Source organism: Kockiozyma suomiensis (assembly GCF_038497685.1).
Source record: "Kockiozyma suomiensis strain NRRL Y-17356 unplaced genomic scaffold V2V93scaffold_7, whole genome shotgun sequence".
In the NCBI taxonomy this organism is placed as follows: domain Eukaryota; kingdom Fungi; phylum Ascomycota; class Lipomycetes; order Lipomycetales; family Lipomycetaceae; genus Kockiozyma; species Kockiozyma suomiensis.
The window spans coordinates 623,983-639,655 of record NW_027117670.1 but is presented as its reverse complement, the minus strand read 5'-3'; the positions used below and the strand labels follow the sequence as shown (position 1 = coordinate 639,655).

Genomic DNA, 15,673 nt, shown 5'->3' with positions numbered 1-15,673 from the left:
ATAACTGATCTCCGTTTTCTGCTTGTCGCTGCTTGCCACTACTTCTTACTAGTCTAGCATCGAACGTAAGAGGGTACGAAGCCGAAGCCTCGAAGCCGTTCGCCGCATGCACGATGATGCACGCTAACCCCTTCCGGGTAGATGACATAAGACGACCCGTGCGGCTTGTGTCGACGTCACCAACCACTGGCGCATAAATAAACATTTAATCCCCCGAGCTCGATCACACTTCCGTCCCACTACTATCTACTCTACTTCACCACCCTCTACTTCAATCTATAGCCACAATGCATCGCACTTATTCTATGCGCAACAACCGCGCGCCTACCGCGCAGCAGATTGCAACCCCTCCCCCTCCTCCTTCGTCGACCAAGACTGGCCGTTTCTTCGGCAAGGGCTCTCTCTGTATGTCTACTACCATCTTTTTCCTCCCACCTCTTCCTTCTTTAATCTCCTAACTCTCTGTGTAGCCCACAATCTTCGTCGTTCCGCTGCTGGCTCCTTTGGCCCGGAGATGTCCCGCAAGCTTGCCCAGCTTGTCAAGATGGAGAAGAACGTCATGCGTTCAATTGAGCTTGTCTCCAGCGAGCGCCGCGAAGTCGCCAAGCAGCTTTCTCTTTGGGGTGAGGACTGCGACGATGATGTCTCTGACGTCACAGACAAGCTCGGAGTTCTTATCTACGAGATCGGTGAGCTCGAGGACCAGTTCATCGACCGCTACGACCAGTACCGGGTCACCCTTAAGTCTGTCCGCAACATCGAGGCCTCCGTCCAGCCATCGCGCGAGCGCAAGCAAAAGATCACTGACAGCATTGCTCAGCTGAAGTACAAAGACCCCAACTCTCCCAAGATTGTCGTTCTCGAGCAGGAGCTCGTCCGTGCTGAGGCTGAGTCTCTCGTCGCCGAGGCTCAGCTCTCAAACATTACTCGCGAGAAGCTGAAGGCTGCCTTTGCCTACCAGTTTGACGCTCTTCGTGAGCACTCGGAGAAGTTGGCTCTTATTGCCAACTACGGTCTTTCTCTCCTGGATCTCATCGACGATCAACCCGTCACCCCTGGCGAGACCCGCGCTGCCTACGATGGCTACGAGTCCTCCAAGCAGATTATCATCGACTGCGAGAATGCTCTTGCCAACTGGACCTTTGAGAGCGCTGCCGTCAAGCCTACCCTCTCTATGACCGAGAAGTTCGATCTTGAGGATGGTGCGGCCGAGGCCGCCGAGGAGGAGTGGGCTGACAAGGAAGTTTTGGCTGAAGAGGACAAGCCTGTCGTCGCTGCTTAAATGATCTTTTTGATCAGATTCTAATCTACCTCTTCTAATTCTCTTTATCTTTTTGCAATCCTGCTATCGCTTCTTAACCCTTTCGTCCTCTTCCCTTATAGTAGCAGATTGCAGATACAATTCATCTTGTGCGAAAAATAAAAGCGAGTATTCGATTCAATGCATATGGATTTGCCTTGATTCCTCTTTATTCTTTATCCACCTTTGTTGGATTCTTCTGTGATTTGGTTTGGTCTTAGGTCTTTTGACTAAAGTAAGTGATGGAAGTCCTGTGTTTCTATTAGGGCGTTTTTGTATTTTCATTTGATTTTATCGTGTTACTTTTTTTTCCCTTCATATACAGTTCGACAAATGTATCAGTGACGTACTTTACTTTTTTTATTTGCCTGTGTGTTTATGCAAAATGATAGTGATCTGTTGAGTTATTTGATTTTAATTTTCTTGTAAACCGTACAGATTAATGATACGTGTCAAAAGAATTTAGATCTGTTAAACAAAAATTGCAGAATCCAAACTCCTGGTACAAAATTACCTGATCACCATCACCGAACTATGTATCTTGAAATATCTATAAGAAAACACGACCTGACTCATTCTGCGAGTGATGATTCAAGAAAGACGGTCTCTTTCCGGCAACACTCTTGTCAATCTGACAAATCTTTTCAAAATCTCCGACTCTTTCACCAATTCCATTAACAATTTCAATAAATTTAGCTAGAGGACAAATATTTCCTTCTTTTCTAGCGAACTTTTCGCATCCGGGAATCGTCATCACGGCGTCGTTGACAAGCAATCGGACTCCTGGTTCGGAGGCAGCGGTAGAGCAACTTACACGTTCGAAAATGATACGACCACCCATCGGGACCACGGAGGAAAGCCGCCATTTGCGATCGTCGACAGCATGGGTTGCTGGAAGAGGCGAGGAGTCTGCGAAGAGGCCTAGAGTGGTGATTAGAGGCACTAAGTCTCCATCATGCGCACTAGATAAAAGAAATCAAAATGTGTAACGTAAAAGAGCAGAAAATTTAGAGAATAGCTTACAAGGAAAAGAAAAGTTTGCCGGCTTTTTGCGGTTCTTGCTCGAGAACGCGTTTAGTTGCGTCAAGATATATAAACCCCATAGTCTCACTGTACGGTGTACCCGGTCCTGTGCGATAATAATGCAGCAGATCACGAGCATATTCAAAGTGCTCCCATTCCTTTTCGGTGAAGATGCCGCACCAGGGATTACCCTTGTCTCCAGTAGCCAGGATATTGAACCCGCAAAGTTCCTGCATTGTCCATAACTCTGACACCGAAAACTCGAAATTATAAAGATTCCGTAGGCGGTCAGCGGTAGAAGAGAGGTACGTAGCTTTGTAAGTGCTAGCAATAGTAACACTATTAGAGCGGCCCAATATCGGGTCGGCGCGATATCGAGTACAAGCCTTGACGGGCGTGAGCGTATCTGCGCCGCGTTCAGGTGCACGGTCAGGGATAATAACATGTGTAACCGACTCTTCAAAAGCGTGCTTTCCAAAAAATCCAGATGCGAATTGGTGAGCGGTGTCGACAACCCGATCGCATGAGCATGAGAATATCGAGATTGTACTATTATCAGTCTCGGCCAAAGACGGCTCGGTGAAACCAACAAGATGACCGTATATTCCTTGTAATTTCTCACCGGCAATAAAAGCACGATCTATACCCGCATATTGACCGCCCGTGGTCAGTTGCTCGAGATGCGGACTCGTCTGCGCATGTTCATCAACTTCAAAGAATAACTCCCAGTCGTCGAGGAACGGGAATTGGCCTGGTGCACCTTCTGTGCGCATACGTCGTACGAGCTGCTTCATTTTTATTCCAACTGAAACGGTAGGGTATCTCTCTGCGTGACGCGATAGCATATGGACTTGCTCGACAGTGCATGTGTCTGGTAAGGAACTGGAGTGACCTTCATCTAGTTCATGCTGATGAGGTATCCATGGCGAATACCCGCCCAGATGATGGAAAAGCTGCCAGCTTTTGGTAGATAGACCTGACTCAAAAGGTTGCAAGCTCGGAAGCGGAATCTGCTGTGGTCTTAGCGCAAGAGCTAGAGCGAGAGAAAGGAAGATGGAGAGTAGAAGTAGGGACTTCATAGTTGGCCGTGATCTCAGGACATCTTCCTCCTCTGCGGTGCTCTCCGCGTTCTTATACCGCACCATAAACCAAGCCCGCAAGCAACACACAAGCACACCCTGCTGTGCCAATTCTCGGTAACTAAGCCTATTACGCGTTTAATTATCTTCGTCGCTGTAGTTGCTCGTGGAGCTTGCGTTTCCCAACCAATTAACAGCGCTACTGCGCCCCACGCGTCAAAGCTTCGTTTTCTGGAAGTCTGCTTACTTGCCATTTTCAGTAGCTTCACCTTCTTCGGTAGCTTCAGCACACCCATCCACGCATCTGCTGTTGAGTATTTTGGTGCTGTAGGTGTTGTTTATTGTGCATTGATTTGCGCCTTTAATTACTCGAAGGAAGAGCAACAGAAAGAAACCGGATAAGCCATACATTTAGTCATCTCTTACCTAACACAACACCCCTAAATGTTGAGATTTATGACGGTATGGAGCGCTGAGTAGACAAAGCCACCTAGTCCAAAACATCTCTTCTCATCTCCCATTTCCATCGCCATCATCCATCAACAAGGTAGTTCTCGCGAAAAGACATTTTCACCCCTTCGTTAAACCTCTTTTACATTTCTGCCTCGTTCTTAATTCGCAAGTCATCACAATTCCAGGTTCGGTGTCAATCCGACCATATTTTCATTCTACCTGATAAAAGAAAAAGTGCCATCGTATTCGCTTCCTGCTAGTATTCACGATCCATTTACTTGCACATCTCTTATTAGTCTGTTTTATTTCCTCAAAAATACCTCGCAATGTCTGACGCCGAACATTCTTCTCAAGAGCACGAAGAAGAGCGGCAAGTAATAGAACTGCCACAGACTGCTGCCGAAGATCAAGCTGAATCCTCACCCGAATCTGAGGCTCATGATCAACCATCTGCTCAAGTCTCAGAGGAACCGTCAATCTCATCACAACCAACCGTGTCGCTGAATACTGACAAAGCTACTTCCCGCGAAAGTACTCCGACTAGCGGACCAGCGACGGCTGTGTCGATACAAACCGATGAACCTCTGCCGCCCAAAAATATTTCAAAAGAGATTTCTTCTGCTGTAATCACTGAACCCGAACAAGTGGTACCGACAGCTGCGGCTGCTGCACCCCAGCATCTTAGTATAGAGTCGGTGCTCGGACTGGCAATGTCTGCTGGTATCCCCATTCCGCCTGCCGCAATGCAATCGAATACACAGGACTCAGTTTCTGATTCTGCGCCATTCTTTGTTGACAATGGAACCCCACAGCAGCGATATAATGCCGACAATGGTTACGATCCTACAACTGCTGCTGCTGAGGATATGACTGGTAGAAAGCGGAGACGAGGACGATCCGACAACGATGGCTCGGCTAGAGAATATACTATTGAGGATTTAAGCGTTCCGTTTACGCGCGAAGAAGAAGAAAATTACGACCAGTTCGTAAAGTACGAGAAAGATTGCGTCACAAGAGCTGAATGGGACAGATTCCCACAAGGGTCAAGACTGTTTATAGGGAATTTGTCTACTGATTCTCTTGAAAAAGCGCACTTGTATAAAATTTTTGCAAAGTTCGGAAAGTTGGCGCAGATTTCTATGAAGCAGTCGTATGGATTTGTACAGTTTGAAAATGCGGAGGATTGTGCTCGTGCGATTGCTGCTGAGCAAGGAAGTATTGTTAATGGACGCAAGCTTCGTAAGCTTTCCTTTCTTTCGTCTCTTGGATGTGCTGGTGGCTAACGAGTTTGTAGACCTCGAGGAATCGAAAGTACAAACAGCTCGGAAAGATAAGGGATCAAGGGATAGTCATCGTGATCGGGACCGATATGACTCTCGCCGCTCGATTTCTCCTCCTCGTAGAGGAGGGGGCGGTGGCGGTGATTCCCACGGAGGATACGGCGCCTACTTGAGTGGCAATGACCGAGGCGGCGACTCATATAGTAATAGGCCGCGTAGGGAAAATTCTCCACCCCGCCGAAGATCTCCTCGCGGATACCGTGATCGGTCTTCACCTAGTAGACGTATGATGCGGTCTCCTTCGCCGTTGCCTGCTGAGGAGTGGCCTTTGGCTAGACGGAGGCCTGAAAATGTTCCCGAATGTCAGATTCTAGTTACTGAAAACGTTGATCGGTGCGTGTCTTAATATTAATGAGAATTTGGACTGTGAGCTAATTGGATTATAGCAATTTTGTGTGGTATGTGCGCAAAGCATTTGAGGACCAGTTCATCAAAGTCGATGTTTTTGATGTATCATCAAGACTTTCAATGTCGTCTGTTATTCGCCAAATGATCATCGAAGGCGTGCATGGTGTTGTATTCCTAAATCTTGAATTACAAGCACTGTCTAAGATCTCTTTACAAGTATTTGAACGGACAGCTGCCTCAATGACTGTTAAATTTGATGGTAAGTTTTACTTTGCTCTTCAACAGGTTCTGTATGTGTTAAGCTAATGCGATTGTGCGTTTTAGAGTATCTTGCTGTTGACGCGGCGGTCGGCGCTGAGATTTTATCTCGTACTAAGCAGAAGGCGCTACCATCCCAGCAGCAGATGGGTGGATCACTGGCAGGATTACAGTCGAATCCGCTGACGCAGTATCTATTAGGTGCACTTGCGCAGCAGGGACAGGCTCCTCCTTCGTATCAGGGACAGCCGTATTAGTATTTTAAATGTATATAGATCTCTTTTAAGATGCGAGTTAATAATAACGTTTATTATTCTGAAAAGTCACAGAGTAGAGAAGTAATAGATAAAGGAGAGATTGTGTGAGCATTTGCTTTGAGTACTGCTTAATTATTAGATCTTAGCGAGCAGGGGCTAGCGCACCGACACTGGCCCCCATTTAAGCCTCACGCTCAGTTCCTTTCTTTGACTGATGTCAAGGTAATCTTAAACCACATTATATCCCAACAGTCCTTTTTGGCCAGTGGTGGTGGTAATTGAGAATAGGCCTTTTGATTGACTGATAGAGACGGGCTTATATGATAGTAGATTTGGATTTGAAATAAACTATGGCAACTTCTGATTTAGTTGATTCCTACGCTGTTCAAGGTACGCCGGACCATTTACACTACTACTATCCACAGAAGTCAAGATAATAACAGTTGTACGTATTCAGGCATCAGAGTATTTGAATATTTATTCACTGTTCCGTTGGATTACAATGACTCTGAATCAACCGAAACGATCAAAGTCTTCGCGCGACGCGTAGTGCCTAGCGACGAGGCAGGCGACAACGATCCGGATGTCTGCAAGCGACCATATAGTGCGTCTGTTGGTCAACCACTATCTTTAGAAAAATTGTGACTAATTATGCGATGGCTACAGTGGTGTATCTTCAAGGTGGTCCCGGATTTGAGTGTGTGTCTTGACCGTCGTTTGCTTTCTGTGCAGGATAGTTGATTCTGATTCTTAAATGCAGGTGAGGCGCCATTGTCGAAGTCGGGACGTACAAAAGAGATTTTGGATAGAGGATTACAGGTGAAAATATTTCTATATAGTTAGGTTGGGAATGAGGAGTAGCTGACGTGTGTATGTTTTAGTTGCTATACTTGGATCAGAGAGGCACTGGATATAGTACTCCAATTTCATTTAGTACTCTAAAAGCTATGGGTATGATTTGACGGAAATGAGACTTCGAGTACTTTGCTGACTTGCATCATAGAATCTGATGAGGCGAAAGCAAACTATTTATCTTTGTTCAGAGCAGACAACATTGGTATAACTATATTTCTCGACTGCCTACTCATGACTTTCAATAATTAACTGCTTTTTTGTGCTAGTAAACGACTGTGAAGAAATCAGAAAGATCCTCCTAAAAGATGCAGTAGACAAGAAATGGTCATTGCTGGGCCAATCCTTTGGCGGTTTCTGCTGCACTACTTATCTTTCTTTCTATCCTGCTAGTCTGAAAGATGTCCTAATTACCGGAGGTCTTCCGCCTTTGGTGAATAATCCTGATCCCGTATATGAGGCATTGTACAGTAAGATTTCTTTTCTTCTCCTTCTTGTTCTTCTGATTATAACTTTATTTAAAATGCAGAGCGCGTACTGAAGCGAAATGAAGCTTACTTTGCAAAGTATCCCCAAGACAATGCAAAGCTCCGCAAAATATATAGGCATTTGCATTCGAAAAAAGTAACGTTACCCAATGGCGGTATTCTATCTGTTGAACGATTCCAGCAGCTTGGACTTGATTTCGGTAGACATCAAGGTCTAGATAGCGTGCATCGTATGTAGCCCAGGACCATTGCATTTTGGACTAAAGACTGAGAAAGTGCTAACATTCATTTTCTACTTGGTGCAGAGTTGGTTGCAAAATCATCATTTGATTTGACTGCGTTTGGGGAAATAACGTATAACACGTTGAGTCGAATTGAATCTGCGCAGGGATTTGATTCAAATATATTATATGCTTGCGTGCACGAGGCTATATACTGTCAAAAGTAAGTGGTCAACTCTTGCTTCTAAAAGTGATACATGAGTTTTCTAATGTGCGATATAGAGAGGCGAGTAATTGGTCGGCTGAGAGATTACGTTCTCAGTATGCCCAGTATTTCAATTTTGAGCATATCGAGGCATTGGCGGATGAGAGTAGAGCTATTTATTTTACTGGCGAAATGGTATGGTTTTTTTTGTTCTGGATTTTTCAAAGGTGCTAGCTGCTGACTGAGATTATATAGATTTACAGGTCTATGTTTGATGACTATGTTGAACTTCGTCAGCTCAAAAATGTAGCTGATATGCTTGCATTGAAGTCTGACTGGGCTCCTCTATACAACATCGAGGCGCTCAATAAGACAACTTCTCATGTAAGTGCAGTTTCGTATTTCAACGATCCATACGTCGATCTTGAATTATCAATAAAAGCTGCTGCAGAGATTAAAGGCTGTAGACAGTGGATCACAAGTGAGTTTTTGCATAATGGGTTGACTATGAATCCGACTAGAATATTAGGAGAGCTGTTTCGTTTATTGGATACTGATGTAGAGTAAGATGAAGAAAGAATATGAATCTCGATTTTTAATCTCACTCTAAAAGTAGCGAGTCGTAGCCAATATACATCAAAATATTAAAAAACTATTTTAATTGCGCCGCTGTCTCTTTCTCTTCTCGTCGCTTCTGTACATCCCAGTTATACACGCGGGCGGTATTCACTTCGACAGTCGTGATATTCTCCCGTAAAAATTCTAGATCCTCTTCACATAACTTTAGCGATTCTTGGGCGGATTTGAGTTTAGATGTGAGTAAATCTGTGGCTTCTACTATAGGATATTCAAGCATTACATTTGCCTAGTGTACTTTGTTAGATGCGCTTTACTTCCGAAAAAAAATAGAGGAAGGACCAAAAACTTACACCAAGCCAAAGATAAACCGAATCGGCAGCGGTTACGCTAGCTTTTGCGTATAGTGTATCATTTAATTCAAAAGTCGTCGTCATGGTGGGTTCTTCCGAGTTCTGGTACCAATTAGTATAACAACTGAAAAAAGAAAACAGAATTCACAATTCTTACTCGTTTGGAGTCAAGGAAAAGAACGGTGTCTAAAGTCTTCTGAATATCTGGTATTTTTTCCCGCAGGCCGCCTGCACGACGTAACGTGCTCATTTCCTTGATACGACTCACAGTCAGTACAAATTCTATTTTGAAAGTTCAGAGAAATATAATTCTGTACCATGTACTTGTATTTACTTAATTGAATAGTTAATAACGTCTCTTGGGCACTGATTTCATAAAAAGCACATACCTCAGCATTTCCTGGAAAGACTGTAAAACGGATTCTACCTGATCCCTACTCCGCACATAATCCTCGACTACTTCGACAAACGGTGCCTGTGGAATTCCTCGCGGATTCACGTATCCACTAGTGTTCTGTGTTAGCCAAAAATTGAAAATAATGAAGAATACAAAGAATGTAAACTTACAGCTCGCCTGGCTTGATTTCTGTCGAAGACATAGTATATCTCAATCGATGACAAAGCAAATATATGAATATAAATATCAAACAGCTGAAAAAAAATTGTAAATAAAAGAAGCCTATTCGTACGCAGCTTGACTGGGTAACGGACGAAAAGTGATAAGTGCTTAGTGGTGGGTGCTTGCATGTCTGGTGAGAAAGTCAGACTCAAGATTGCTAATTATTAGAACGCGTTCAAAGCCTCACGCTAAGATTTTATTTTGTGGTTAATTGTCAATTGCAGCCATTCGTATATTTTCAACGGCCAGAGGCTCTCTCTCTTCTCCAAATTTTATTGCTGTGTATGATTATTCTCAATCAATGAAACTGGCATAACAACAACAGCAGTAACAACGACAGCAACGCAACATATCCGACGAGGCATGCCACGATGAGCGCGACAACCCAATCATGTCTTTACACGAGACATACAATTCCTTTTCTTCGCTTCTCTCGTCGACAATATTCTCTCCAGGCAAAAGATTTACCGAAAACTGGTATATCGTTTCCCAATCCCAAAGGGTTTCCATCTGTACAGTATCCGGTTGTCAACGAGAGTCTACGACACCCAGATTCTCCGCTGGGATTATTTAACGTTCCGAGATCTAGCAACGGTACTAGTACTGCTTTAACTCAATTTGTTAGAAAGACGAAACTGAGCGGACCGTACCCGATTATTAATTGGCAGCATTGGGTGTCAAATTCGAGTGCTAGAAGTGTGAGCAGCGAAAATGACACCATTAATGTCATTTCCAAGATTCCAACGCTAACAAAATATTCGATTGCCAGCAAGATGTTGTTTGTTCCAAAATATCTTTATGATGTGCTGCGACATTTTGCAAGAGTATGGAGCTTGCGAAAAGAAATCAACGAAAGGGTCAATCTACCAAATGGGGGCTTCAATGCTATAGTATCGTCAATTATTTCGTCAGAGCTATACTATTCCCGAATCAACAGACTCTCAGCCAGCGAAGATGACATGCGCAAATCTCCAGGATCAAGTGTTCATGAACCGTCAGAGCTGATAGATGTGTATATCCCAGATCCGGAAGAGCTTAGTAGGACTGAGTTTCAAATATTGAGAAGATCTACCTCGCCCTTGTATCTTCCGATTCTGACATCTCTATTTGGCCTGAACAGTATTATCTCCAAATTTTTCTTCCCTAGGCTAGCAGTATCTCTCGATTTATTTGAAGATACTGAAAAGAAGTACATTAAGACATGGGAAAAAAACATTCTCTCCGCGCGCAACACTTTCTCAACTTCGCACAGAGATGCCAAAACAAGCAACGACAAGCCTGATGGAATTACCATCGACTTGCTGCGAAAAGCAATTCCATTATGCTCCCAAGAGGAGCTCGTACAGATTGGGAAGGCAATTGGTATGATTCCGGGTTGGGTACATCCTTTTTTCATCATTAGAGCACCGCTTATCGAAGCGCTGCTGCGACATATGTCATTTTTGATAGCTGATAATATGCTGATTGGACGGTGGGGTGGTGTCTGGGCTATGAATGAAAGTGAGTTAAACTGGGCACTACTTCAGCGAGCATGGTAAGACAATTTCACTCTCGACTTGATTTCAAGAAGGAAGGCTACTTATTAACTCTGGTCATAGTCCTGTTTCCAATCTCACGATAGAACAAAAGCGGGCGCAACTTTACATGATTATTGTTGCCTTGACAAATTTGCGTTATGATGCTCTGTTTCTAATTTCTTCTACGTCTCTTCCTGTTAGTGAACTGGATAGAATTACTGCCTTGCGAAGCAAGCTATTGGTGGATACTAAAGCTCTCGGCTATTAAAAAAGACGATTTTTATATAGAATGCTCTACAGATTAGAGAATCAATATCACTTTGTATATATAAACAATGCATTGAATAATGAAACGTATAGACATCAAATGTTCTCATCTATAATTTCAGATGCATCAAAAAGCGCATCAGAAAGTACGCTCTTCGCACTAGGTATTTCGGCAATGAAGTGTCCAGTTTTCAAACTCGGCTCATCATTCTCTAAATATCGCATTCTTGACCTTTCACGATCTCGTTGCATTCCACTTCTCATCAAGCTCGTATCCCAATCATCAAAATATGCAACTGTCACTAGTATTTCAAGGTTTATGGCTAGGTTTTCCGAATAACCTACCACTGCTCGCAAGTATTTCCCAATAAGCATCTCAAATCCGGCTACCTTCAATCTCTGCCGCAATTCTGCTCGGTCAGATTTCGAAGATATCGAGCATATGAGGAGATTAATTAGCTCGATATGACTGGCCAGGTACTCTGTAGCTGTACACTCAAGAGCACTTATTCCGACACGGCTACTCATTCTAATCTTGCATCTTTCGGTCTGCTTGTGAAAAACGTCTTCCATCGAGCGATTCTTTATCGGAGATAAACGAATATGAGTGCCGATACGCTTGAAAATCCAAAAGACGTCTCGTACAACATTATTGCACTCGTTAGCCCATTTTTTCAGTGGACGCGAAATATGACACAATTCTATAAATTCCGGCTCAGGCTTGTCTGAAGTAGTGTTAGCTTCTTCCAAGTATGACAAAATACAACGTGAACGGTGTTCACGCTGGCTTGGATCTGCTTGTTTTAAGTAGCTTATTAGCAGGGACAGAATGCAGCTGCGGTCAGAAAAATCAGACGGCTGGGAATCAGAGAACAGAAACGTGACTAGAGTGGGAAAGAAGGTGGATGACACTGAAGCAAGATGAACCTGTCCAAGCTGATACGAAAATTAAAAAGTCAATATGCTAACAGGCAAAAAAATAATACGGACTCAATTTACAAACCTTGGTAGAGGAGATGGTTTGAAGGCATTGCATAAACTCATGAAAGAGTAGATCATCAGATACTTCTCTAATAGACTATTAGAAAATGAAGACTAGAAGAACGGTTTCACAGAAGCAAACCTCCACTCGCTGCTTATTATTTGGTTTACAGCAGCGCATAATTCGTCAATTCCATCTAAACGCAAGAACTCAGACAACCAGTGAATACTCTCTCCGCGTAGGCATATTTTCAAATCTCGGACGGTACAGAGTAGAAGCTGTGCGATGCTTGTTGATTTCAAGTAATCAATATAATCCAATGGCGTAACTAAGTATATTCTGTAAACCTGATTCTCTAGCCCGCGGCGCTTGCGAAAGTGCTTCAAGAATCGAGGGATTGGCGACGGAGATGGCTGTCGTCGTAGAGATGAAGTTACATGAGGCGGGGCTAAGCTGTTGATTATAAGATTTGCTTTGAGATTTGAATCTAAACCTCGTAGATCCCGTCTTTTACTGGGCGAAACGTTTCGGTCGTCCTGTAGCTAGAGTTAGCAGCGTTCTGTAGTCATCTAGTATGGCGCGTACTAAGAGTAATTCAAATTTCCTGTTTAGAACCGTGGCACCCCGTTGCATAAGCACGGTAGCGCAGCCATGTCCATCAATATCCAAATTCTCTTTTCGATCACTAAAAACATCGTCTTCTTTGTTTCGAAAGTGATGCTGGCTGAGGATATCATCAGGCAGAGACGCGAGGTCAACGCGCAAGAGGCTGTTTCTTGAACGCAATGAGCGGAGCTCTGCAGGTTTTGTATTAATATCTGTAGCCTTTGAAGGAGTGACGGGCAGTCTATTTGATTCGCCATCGGCCATAGTTTGCAGGTAGAACAGCAGCCCATAGACCACAATTGACAAGAGTTCGGATATTAAGCTGTCGACAGGTTGTTTACTCTGCCCCTGACTAGGCAATGACGGTCGGATTCCAAAGTTACCCTGCTCGAATAGTCTACACCCAATCTAACCGGGGCAGCTTCAATCTGACCACACCCTCCCCGAGAAAGTGCAACATTTGTTTGGTTCACTGCTACCCCAGAATAACACACCTTTGATCTGTTTGGTCGACTTATTTTTGCGATTTTGGATATTTTGATGTTTAAAAAGGCCACGGAGAATCTCATGCTCGCTGTCAGCTAGCTGTTTATCCACAAATCTCATATTTATCGGCATATAAATGGTACTTTCAGCAAAACAGTCCCGGTTTCTGTACCGGTGCAGTTTGTTTTTGCTAATATTTTTTACTGCTGGATTTGTTATCGTTACGCCTGCCGACTTGCTTTCTCAGTCTTATCGGAATAAGCAAATATACAATGAAATCATCGTGAGCGCCACATATGTTGCCGTCGGAATTGTGTCACTCTTGCTCTACATTATCCGACTATACAACGTGCGCAATATGCTAGCGGATATTCCAAAATACTACGTCCCAGGTCGATACGACCTGCCAAAGAATTGTGCAGTCGCAATAGAAAGCGAGCTTGTGCGCTGCCAGATGATACAGAAAAAGCTGGCCCCACCCGATACGGTGACCCACCCGGGCCTGCCACCGCCATCACAGACAAATATTGAATTTCCGAATGTGCCATACCTGGAGGTTCTGATGGAAAGCGTGAAGCTACTTGAGGAGAAGGCTCACGGACTGCATCCTCTATTGGGCCGGCCGCCAGGGACGACTTTGGGCGAGTACGTACAATTTTTGGAGCAACACGTCGAAATTGATGGTGCTCTGGCAAGCAAGTTTACTGTCGGCTATGAGGCTGCGCGCTACTCGGGTGTGCCGACCACAGCGGACGAATTCCGTGACCTGATGCGCACCTTCACACTGCTGTTGCGCAGCATCGAGCTGCCGACGCGAGGCGAGAATGACGTGCTTACTAATATATGACCAAGACCGTTTGTGATCGGCGGCATAAATGCGCCAACGTTGGAAAGCACAAATGCGCAGTCGCCACGCGCACAACTCTTATAAAGTACGTCACCGCCGCCAGCGCCGTCGTCATCGTTCGCTCATTGTGCAGCTCGGTTCCGACGCGTACTCAGCGCCGCAGCATCCTCTAGCGAAACCCTTTGTGCTCGAATATCTCGTGAGTGCTCTTCCGTGGTCTACTTGCTGTTTGGGCCAGTCGCTGGCTTTTGCTGCTTTGCCCGTTCTCCCTTTCGACTCGCTTGCTGACAAACCTCTTCTCGCCAGTTCGTCCGTCTTCCTCGCCGCCTCCAAGCGACCGTCTCGCTCTAGCGCTCTTTTCGCTTCCTACCCGAACAAGCCTCTTTTCTAACAATGGATCTCGAACCGAATCCTTTTGAGCAGTCGTTTGCGTCAAAAGAGGGCACCCCGACCTCAGCGCAGAAACAATTGCTGCCTCCCGTCGCCTCTCTGGCATCCCCTTCCTCCCTGCTGGGCACGCCAGCGTCTCAGGCGGCTGCAAATTACTGGAGCCTGAACTCTTTACGATCAGGTCCGTTATCGCCTGCCATGCTACAGGGTCCGCAAGCAGCCGCCTTCGTTGACTCACATCTGCGCTCGGGATTGACTCCTAATGAATCTGGCATCCGTTCAGGTCTCACTCCGGGTGGATCTGGGTCCATCTTTCCTGCACCGTCACCAACTACAGCCGCTATATTTGGTCTTACTACTCCTGCTGGCATCAGCGCAACCTCGTTTCCTCAAACTCCTCTCCCTGTTGAAGCCCAAACTACAGAATCACAGCTGAAGCCACCTAAACTTGAAGCTGCACCACAGAAGAGCGAAAGCACCGCTGTCGATTCGGCGAGCGTTGCTGCGAATGGTCTTTTCCTTCTCAGCCAGGGCCAGGCTGATGCGAATAAAGCATCCTCATCTTCTACATCAGCCAACAGCAAATCTGACAAGCAAGAGAAAAAGCGTGCAAGCACTCGTAAATCTGGCCGCAAGACTGACGAGCAGTCTAGCAACAAGCGCCTCAGGAATATGGACGGCTCCGCCTCTCCAATTAAACAGTCGAGCAATTATGAAGATGACGATGGCAAGAATTCCCACAGTAGCAACAACAGTAACGAAGATGACGATGACGAGGACAATAACGGCAACAATGCTGATACTCGTAAAATGACTGAAGAAGAGAAACGGAAAAATTTCCTCGAGCGTAATCGTGTTGCTGCCCTCAAATGTCGTCAGCGAAAGAAGCAATGGCTTCAGAGCTTGCAGGCTAAATGCGACTATTACGGAAATGAAAACGACAATTTAAACAAGCAGATCAGTCTTCTCAGAGAGCAGGTAGTTAGTCTCAAAACGCTTCTTATTGCTCATAAAGACTGCTCTGCTTCTCGCGCTCTGCCTCCTGGTCAGGATCCAATCACTCTTGCTCTCGGCCAGGATTTTGTCTCGGGTTTGCAAGGCATACCGTCGCAGCCACAGGGGATGCAGAGTCACCAGATGGCTAACCGCCGCTTCGTATAAGCGCACATGTACTGTAGGAAAAAAAGGTTATGACAAAATAAAGAC

General features: G+C 44.9%; 9 protein-coding genes across 9 annotated transcripts; 6 read left to right on the top strand and 3 right to left on the bottom strand.

The window, feature by feature from the left end:
• Window positions 1-287: 287 nt before the first annotated feature.
• V2V93DRAFT_309106 (Eisosome component PIL1/LSP1) lies at window positions 288-1,255 on the top strand (the record flags this gene model as incomplete). Its single annotated transcript, XM_066907222.1, has 2 exons — window positions 288-405; window positions 471-1,255. Coding segments are annotated over 2 exons (903 nt in total), but the record flags the coding sequence as incomplete, so codon positions are not given.
• A 595-nt stretch (window positions 1,256-1,850) lies between these two features.
• On the bottom strand, window positions 1,851-3,168 carry V2V93DRAFT_391358 (histidine phosphatase superfamily; the record flags this gene model as incomplete). Its single annotated transcript, XM_066912437.1, has 2 exons — window positions 1,851-2,262; window positions 2,324-3,168. 2 exons carry the CDS (start codon window positions 3,166-3,168, stop codon window positions 1,851-1,853), a joined length of 1,257 nt encoding a protein of 418 aa, XP_066765822.1.
• A 738-nt stretch (window positions 3,169-3,906) lies between these two features.
• Window positions 3,907-6,123, top strand: V2V93DRAFT_370074 (uncharacterized protein). Its single transcript, XM_066910177.1, has 4 exons — window positions 3,907-5,094; window positions 5,150-5,528; window positions 5,582-5,802; window positions 5,868-6,123. Exons 1-4 carry the CDS (start codon window positions 4,182-4,184, stop codon window positions 6,056-6,058), a joined length of 1,704 nt encoding a protein of 567 aa, XP_066765821.1. The 5' UTR covers window positions 3,907-4,181; the 3' UTR covers window positions 6,059-6,123.
• A 99-nt stretch (window positions 6,124-6,222) lies between these two features.
• Window positions 6,223-8,451, top strand: V2V93DRAFT_386482 (Alpha/Beta hydrolase protein). Its single transcript, XM_066912271.1, has 11 exons — window positions 6,223-6,448; window positions 6,516-6,662; window positions 6,725-6,757; window positions 6,819-6,877; window positions 6,940-7,009; window positions 7,062-7,115; window positions 7,180-7,380; window positions 7,440-7,628; window positions 7,704-7,842; window positions 7,902-8,019; window positions 8,080-8,451. Exons 1-11 carry the CDS (start codon window positions 6,409-6,411, stop codon window positions 8,389-8,391), a joined length of 1,362 nt encoding a protein of 453 aa, XP_066765820.1. The 5' UTR covers window positions 6,223-6,408; the 3' UTR covers window positions 8,392-8,451.
• On the bottom strand, window positions 8,348-9,501 carry V2V93DRAFT_370067 (Prefoldin, subunit 3). The gene is made up of 6 exons (XM_066910176.1): window positions 9,321-9,501; window positions 9,143-9,259; window positions 9,071-9,086; window positions 8,911-9,006; window positions 8,754-8,855; window positions 8,348-8,689 (listed from the first exon to the last, which is right to left on the bottom strand). Exons 1-6 carry the CDS (start codon window positions 9,350-9,352, stop codon window positions 8,477-8,479), a joined length of 576 nt encoding a protein of 191 aa, XP_066765819.1. The 5' UTR covers window positions 9,353-9,501; the 3' UTR covers window positions 8,348-8,476.
• Window positions 9,502-9,572: 71 nt separating this feature from the next.
• Window positions 9,573-11,245, top strand: V2V93DRAFT_370064 (uncharacterized protein). Its single transcript, XM_066910175.1, has 2 exons — window positions 9,573-10,906; window positions 10,971-11,245. The coding sequence occupies exons 1-2, from the start codon at window positions 9,744-9,746 to the stop codon at window positions 11,155-11,157; spliced, it is 1,350 nt and encodes a 449-aa protein (XP_066765818.1). The 5' UTR covers window positions 9,573-9,743; the 3' UTR covers window positions 11,158-11,245.
• Window positions 11,208-13,219, bottom strand: V2V93DRAFT_370059 (armadillo-type protein). The gene is made up of 4 exons (XM_066910174.1): window positions 12,724-13,219; window positions 12,280-12,674; window positions 12,160-12,226; window positions 11,208-12,092 (listed from the first exon to the last, which is right to left on the bottom strand). The coding sequence occupies exons 1-4, from the start codon at window positions 13,006-13,008 to the stop codon at window positions 11,253-11,255; spliced, it is 1,587 nt and encodes a 528-aa protein (XP_066765817.1). The 5' UTR covers window positions 13,009-13,219; the 3' UTR covers window positions 11,208-11,252.
• V2V93DRAFT_248570 (uncharacterized protein) lies at window positions 13,164-14,403 on the top strand. The gene has a single exon (XM_066907109.1). The coding sequence runs from the start codon at window positions 13,367-13,369 to the stop codon at window positions 14,075-14,077; it is 711 nt and encodes a 236-aa protein (XP_066765816.1). The 5' UTR covers window positions 13,164-13,366; the 3' UTR covers window positions 14,078-14,403.
• A 67-nt stretch (window positions 14,404-14,470) lies between these two features.
• V2V93DRAFT_324175 (Aft1 HRA domain-containing protein) lies at window positions 14,471-15,628 on the top strand (the record flags this gene model as incomplete). Its single annotated transcript, XM_066907461.1, has 2 exons — window positions 14,471-15,168; window positions 15,214-15,628. The coding sequence occupies 2 exons, from the start codon at window positions 14,471-14,473 to the stop codon at window positions 15,626-15,628; spliced, it is 1,113 nt and encodes a 370-aa protein (XP_066765815.1).
• Between the last annotated feature and the right edge of the window lie 45 nt (window positions 15,629-15,673).

What these genes read in the sequence shown, in the direction of transcription:
- V2V93DRAFT_370067 (XM_066910176.1), bottom strand. Translation starts at nt 9,352, where the DNA reads ATGTCTTCGACAGAAATCAAGCCAGGCGAGCT. An exon ending in TTTTCCTTGACTCCAAACGA is followed by an intron (nt 8,856 to 8,910) that starts GTAAGAATTGTG and finishes AATTGGTACCAG; the next exon opens with AACTCGGAAGAACCCACCAT. An exon ending in CGGTTTATCTTTGGCTTGGT is followed by an intron (nt 8,690 to 8,753) that starts GTAAGTTTTTGG and finishes AAAGTACACTAG; the next exon opens with GCAAATGTAATGCTTGAATA.
- V2V93DRAFT_370064 (XM_066910175.1), top strand. Translation starts at nt 9,744, where the DNA reads ATGAGCGCGACAACCCAATCATGTCTTTACACGAGACATACAATTCCT. An exon ending in GCACTACTTCAGCGAGCATG is followed by an intron (nt 10,907 to 10,970) that starts GTAAGACAATTT and finishes CTCTGGTCATAG; the next exon opens with TCCTGTTTCCAATCTCACGA.
- V2V93DRAFT_248570 (XM_066907109.1), top strand. Translation starts at nt 13,367, where the DNA reads ATGGTACTTTCAGCAAAACAGTCCCGGTTTCTGTACCGGTGCAGTTTG.
- V2V93DRAFT_370074 (XM_066910177.1), top strand. Translation starts at nt 4,182, where the DNA reads ATGTCTGACGCCGAACATTCTTCTCAAGAGCACGAAGAAGAGCGGCAA. An exon ending in TGTTAATGGACGCAAGCTTC is followed by an intron (nt 5,095 to 5,149) that starts GTAAGCTTTCCT and finishes ACGAGTTTGTAG; the next exon opens with ACCTCGAGGAATCGAAAGTA. An exon ending in AATGACTGTTAAATTTGATG is followed by an intron (nt 5,803 to 5,867) that starts GTAAGTTTTACT and finishes TGTGCGTTTTAG; the next exon opens with AGTATCTTGCTGTTGACGCG.
- V2V93DRAFT_370059 (XM_066910174.1), bottom strand. Translation starts at nt 13,008, where the DNA reads ATGGCCGATGGCGAATCAAATAGACTGCCCGTCACTCCTTCAAAGGCT. An exon ending in ATAATAAGCAGCGAGTGGAG is followed by an intron (nt 12,227 to 12,279) that starts GTTTGCTTCTGT and finishes ATAGTCTATTAG; the next exon opens with AGAAGTATCTGATGATCTAC. An exon ending in AAACCATCTCCTCTACCAAG is followed by an intron (nt 12,093 to 12,159) that starts GTTTGTAAATTG and finishes TTTTCGTATCAG; the next exon opens with CTTGGACAGGTTCATCTTGC.
- V2V93DRAFT_386482 (XM_066912271.1), top strand. Translation starts at nt 6,409, where the DNA reads ATGGCAACTTCTGATTTAGTTGATTCCTACGCTGTTCAAG. An exon ending in AGGTGGTCCCGGATTTGAGT is followed by an intron (nt 6,758 to 6,818) that starts GTGTGTCTTGAC and finishes TCTTAAATGCAG; the next exon opens with GTGAGGCGCCATTGTCGAAG. An exon ending in TTTATTTTACTGGCGAAATG is followed by an intron (nt 8,020 to 8,079) that starts GTATGGTTTTTT and finishes GAGATTATATAG; the next exon opens with ATTTACAGGTCTATGTTTGA.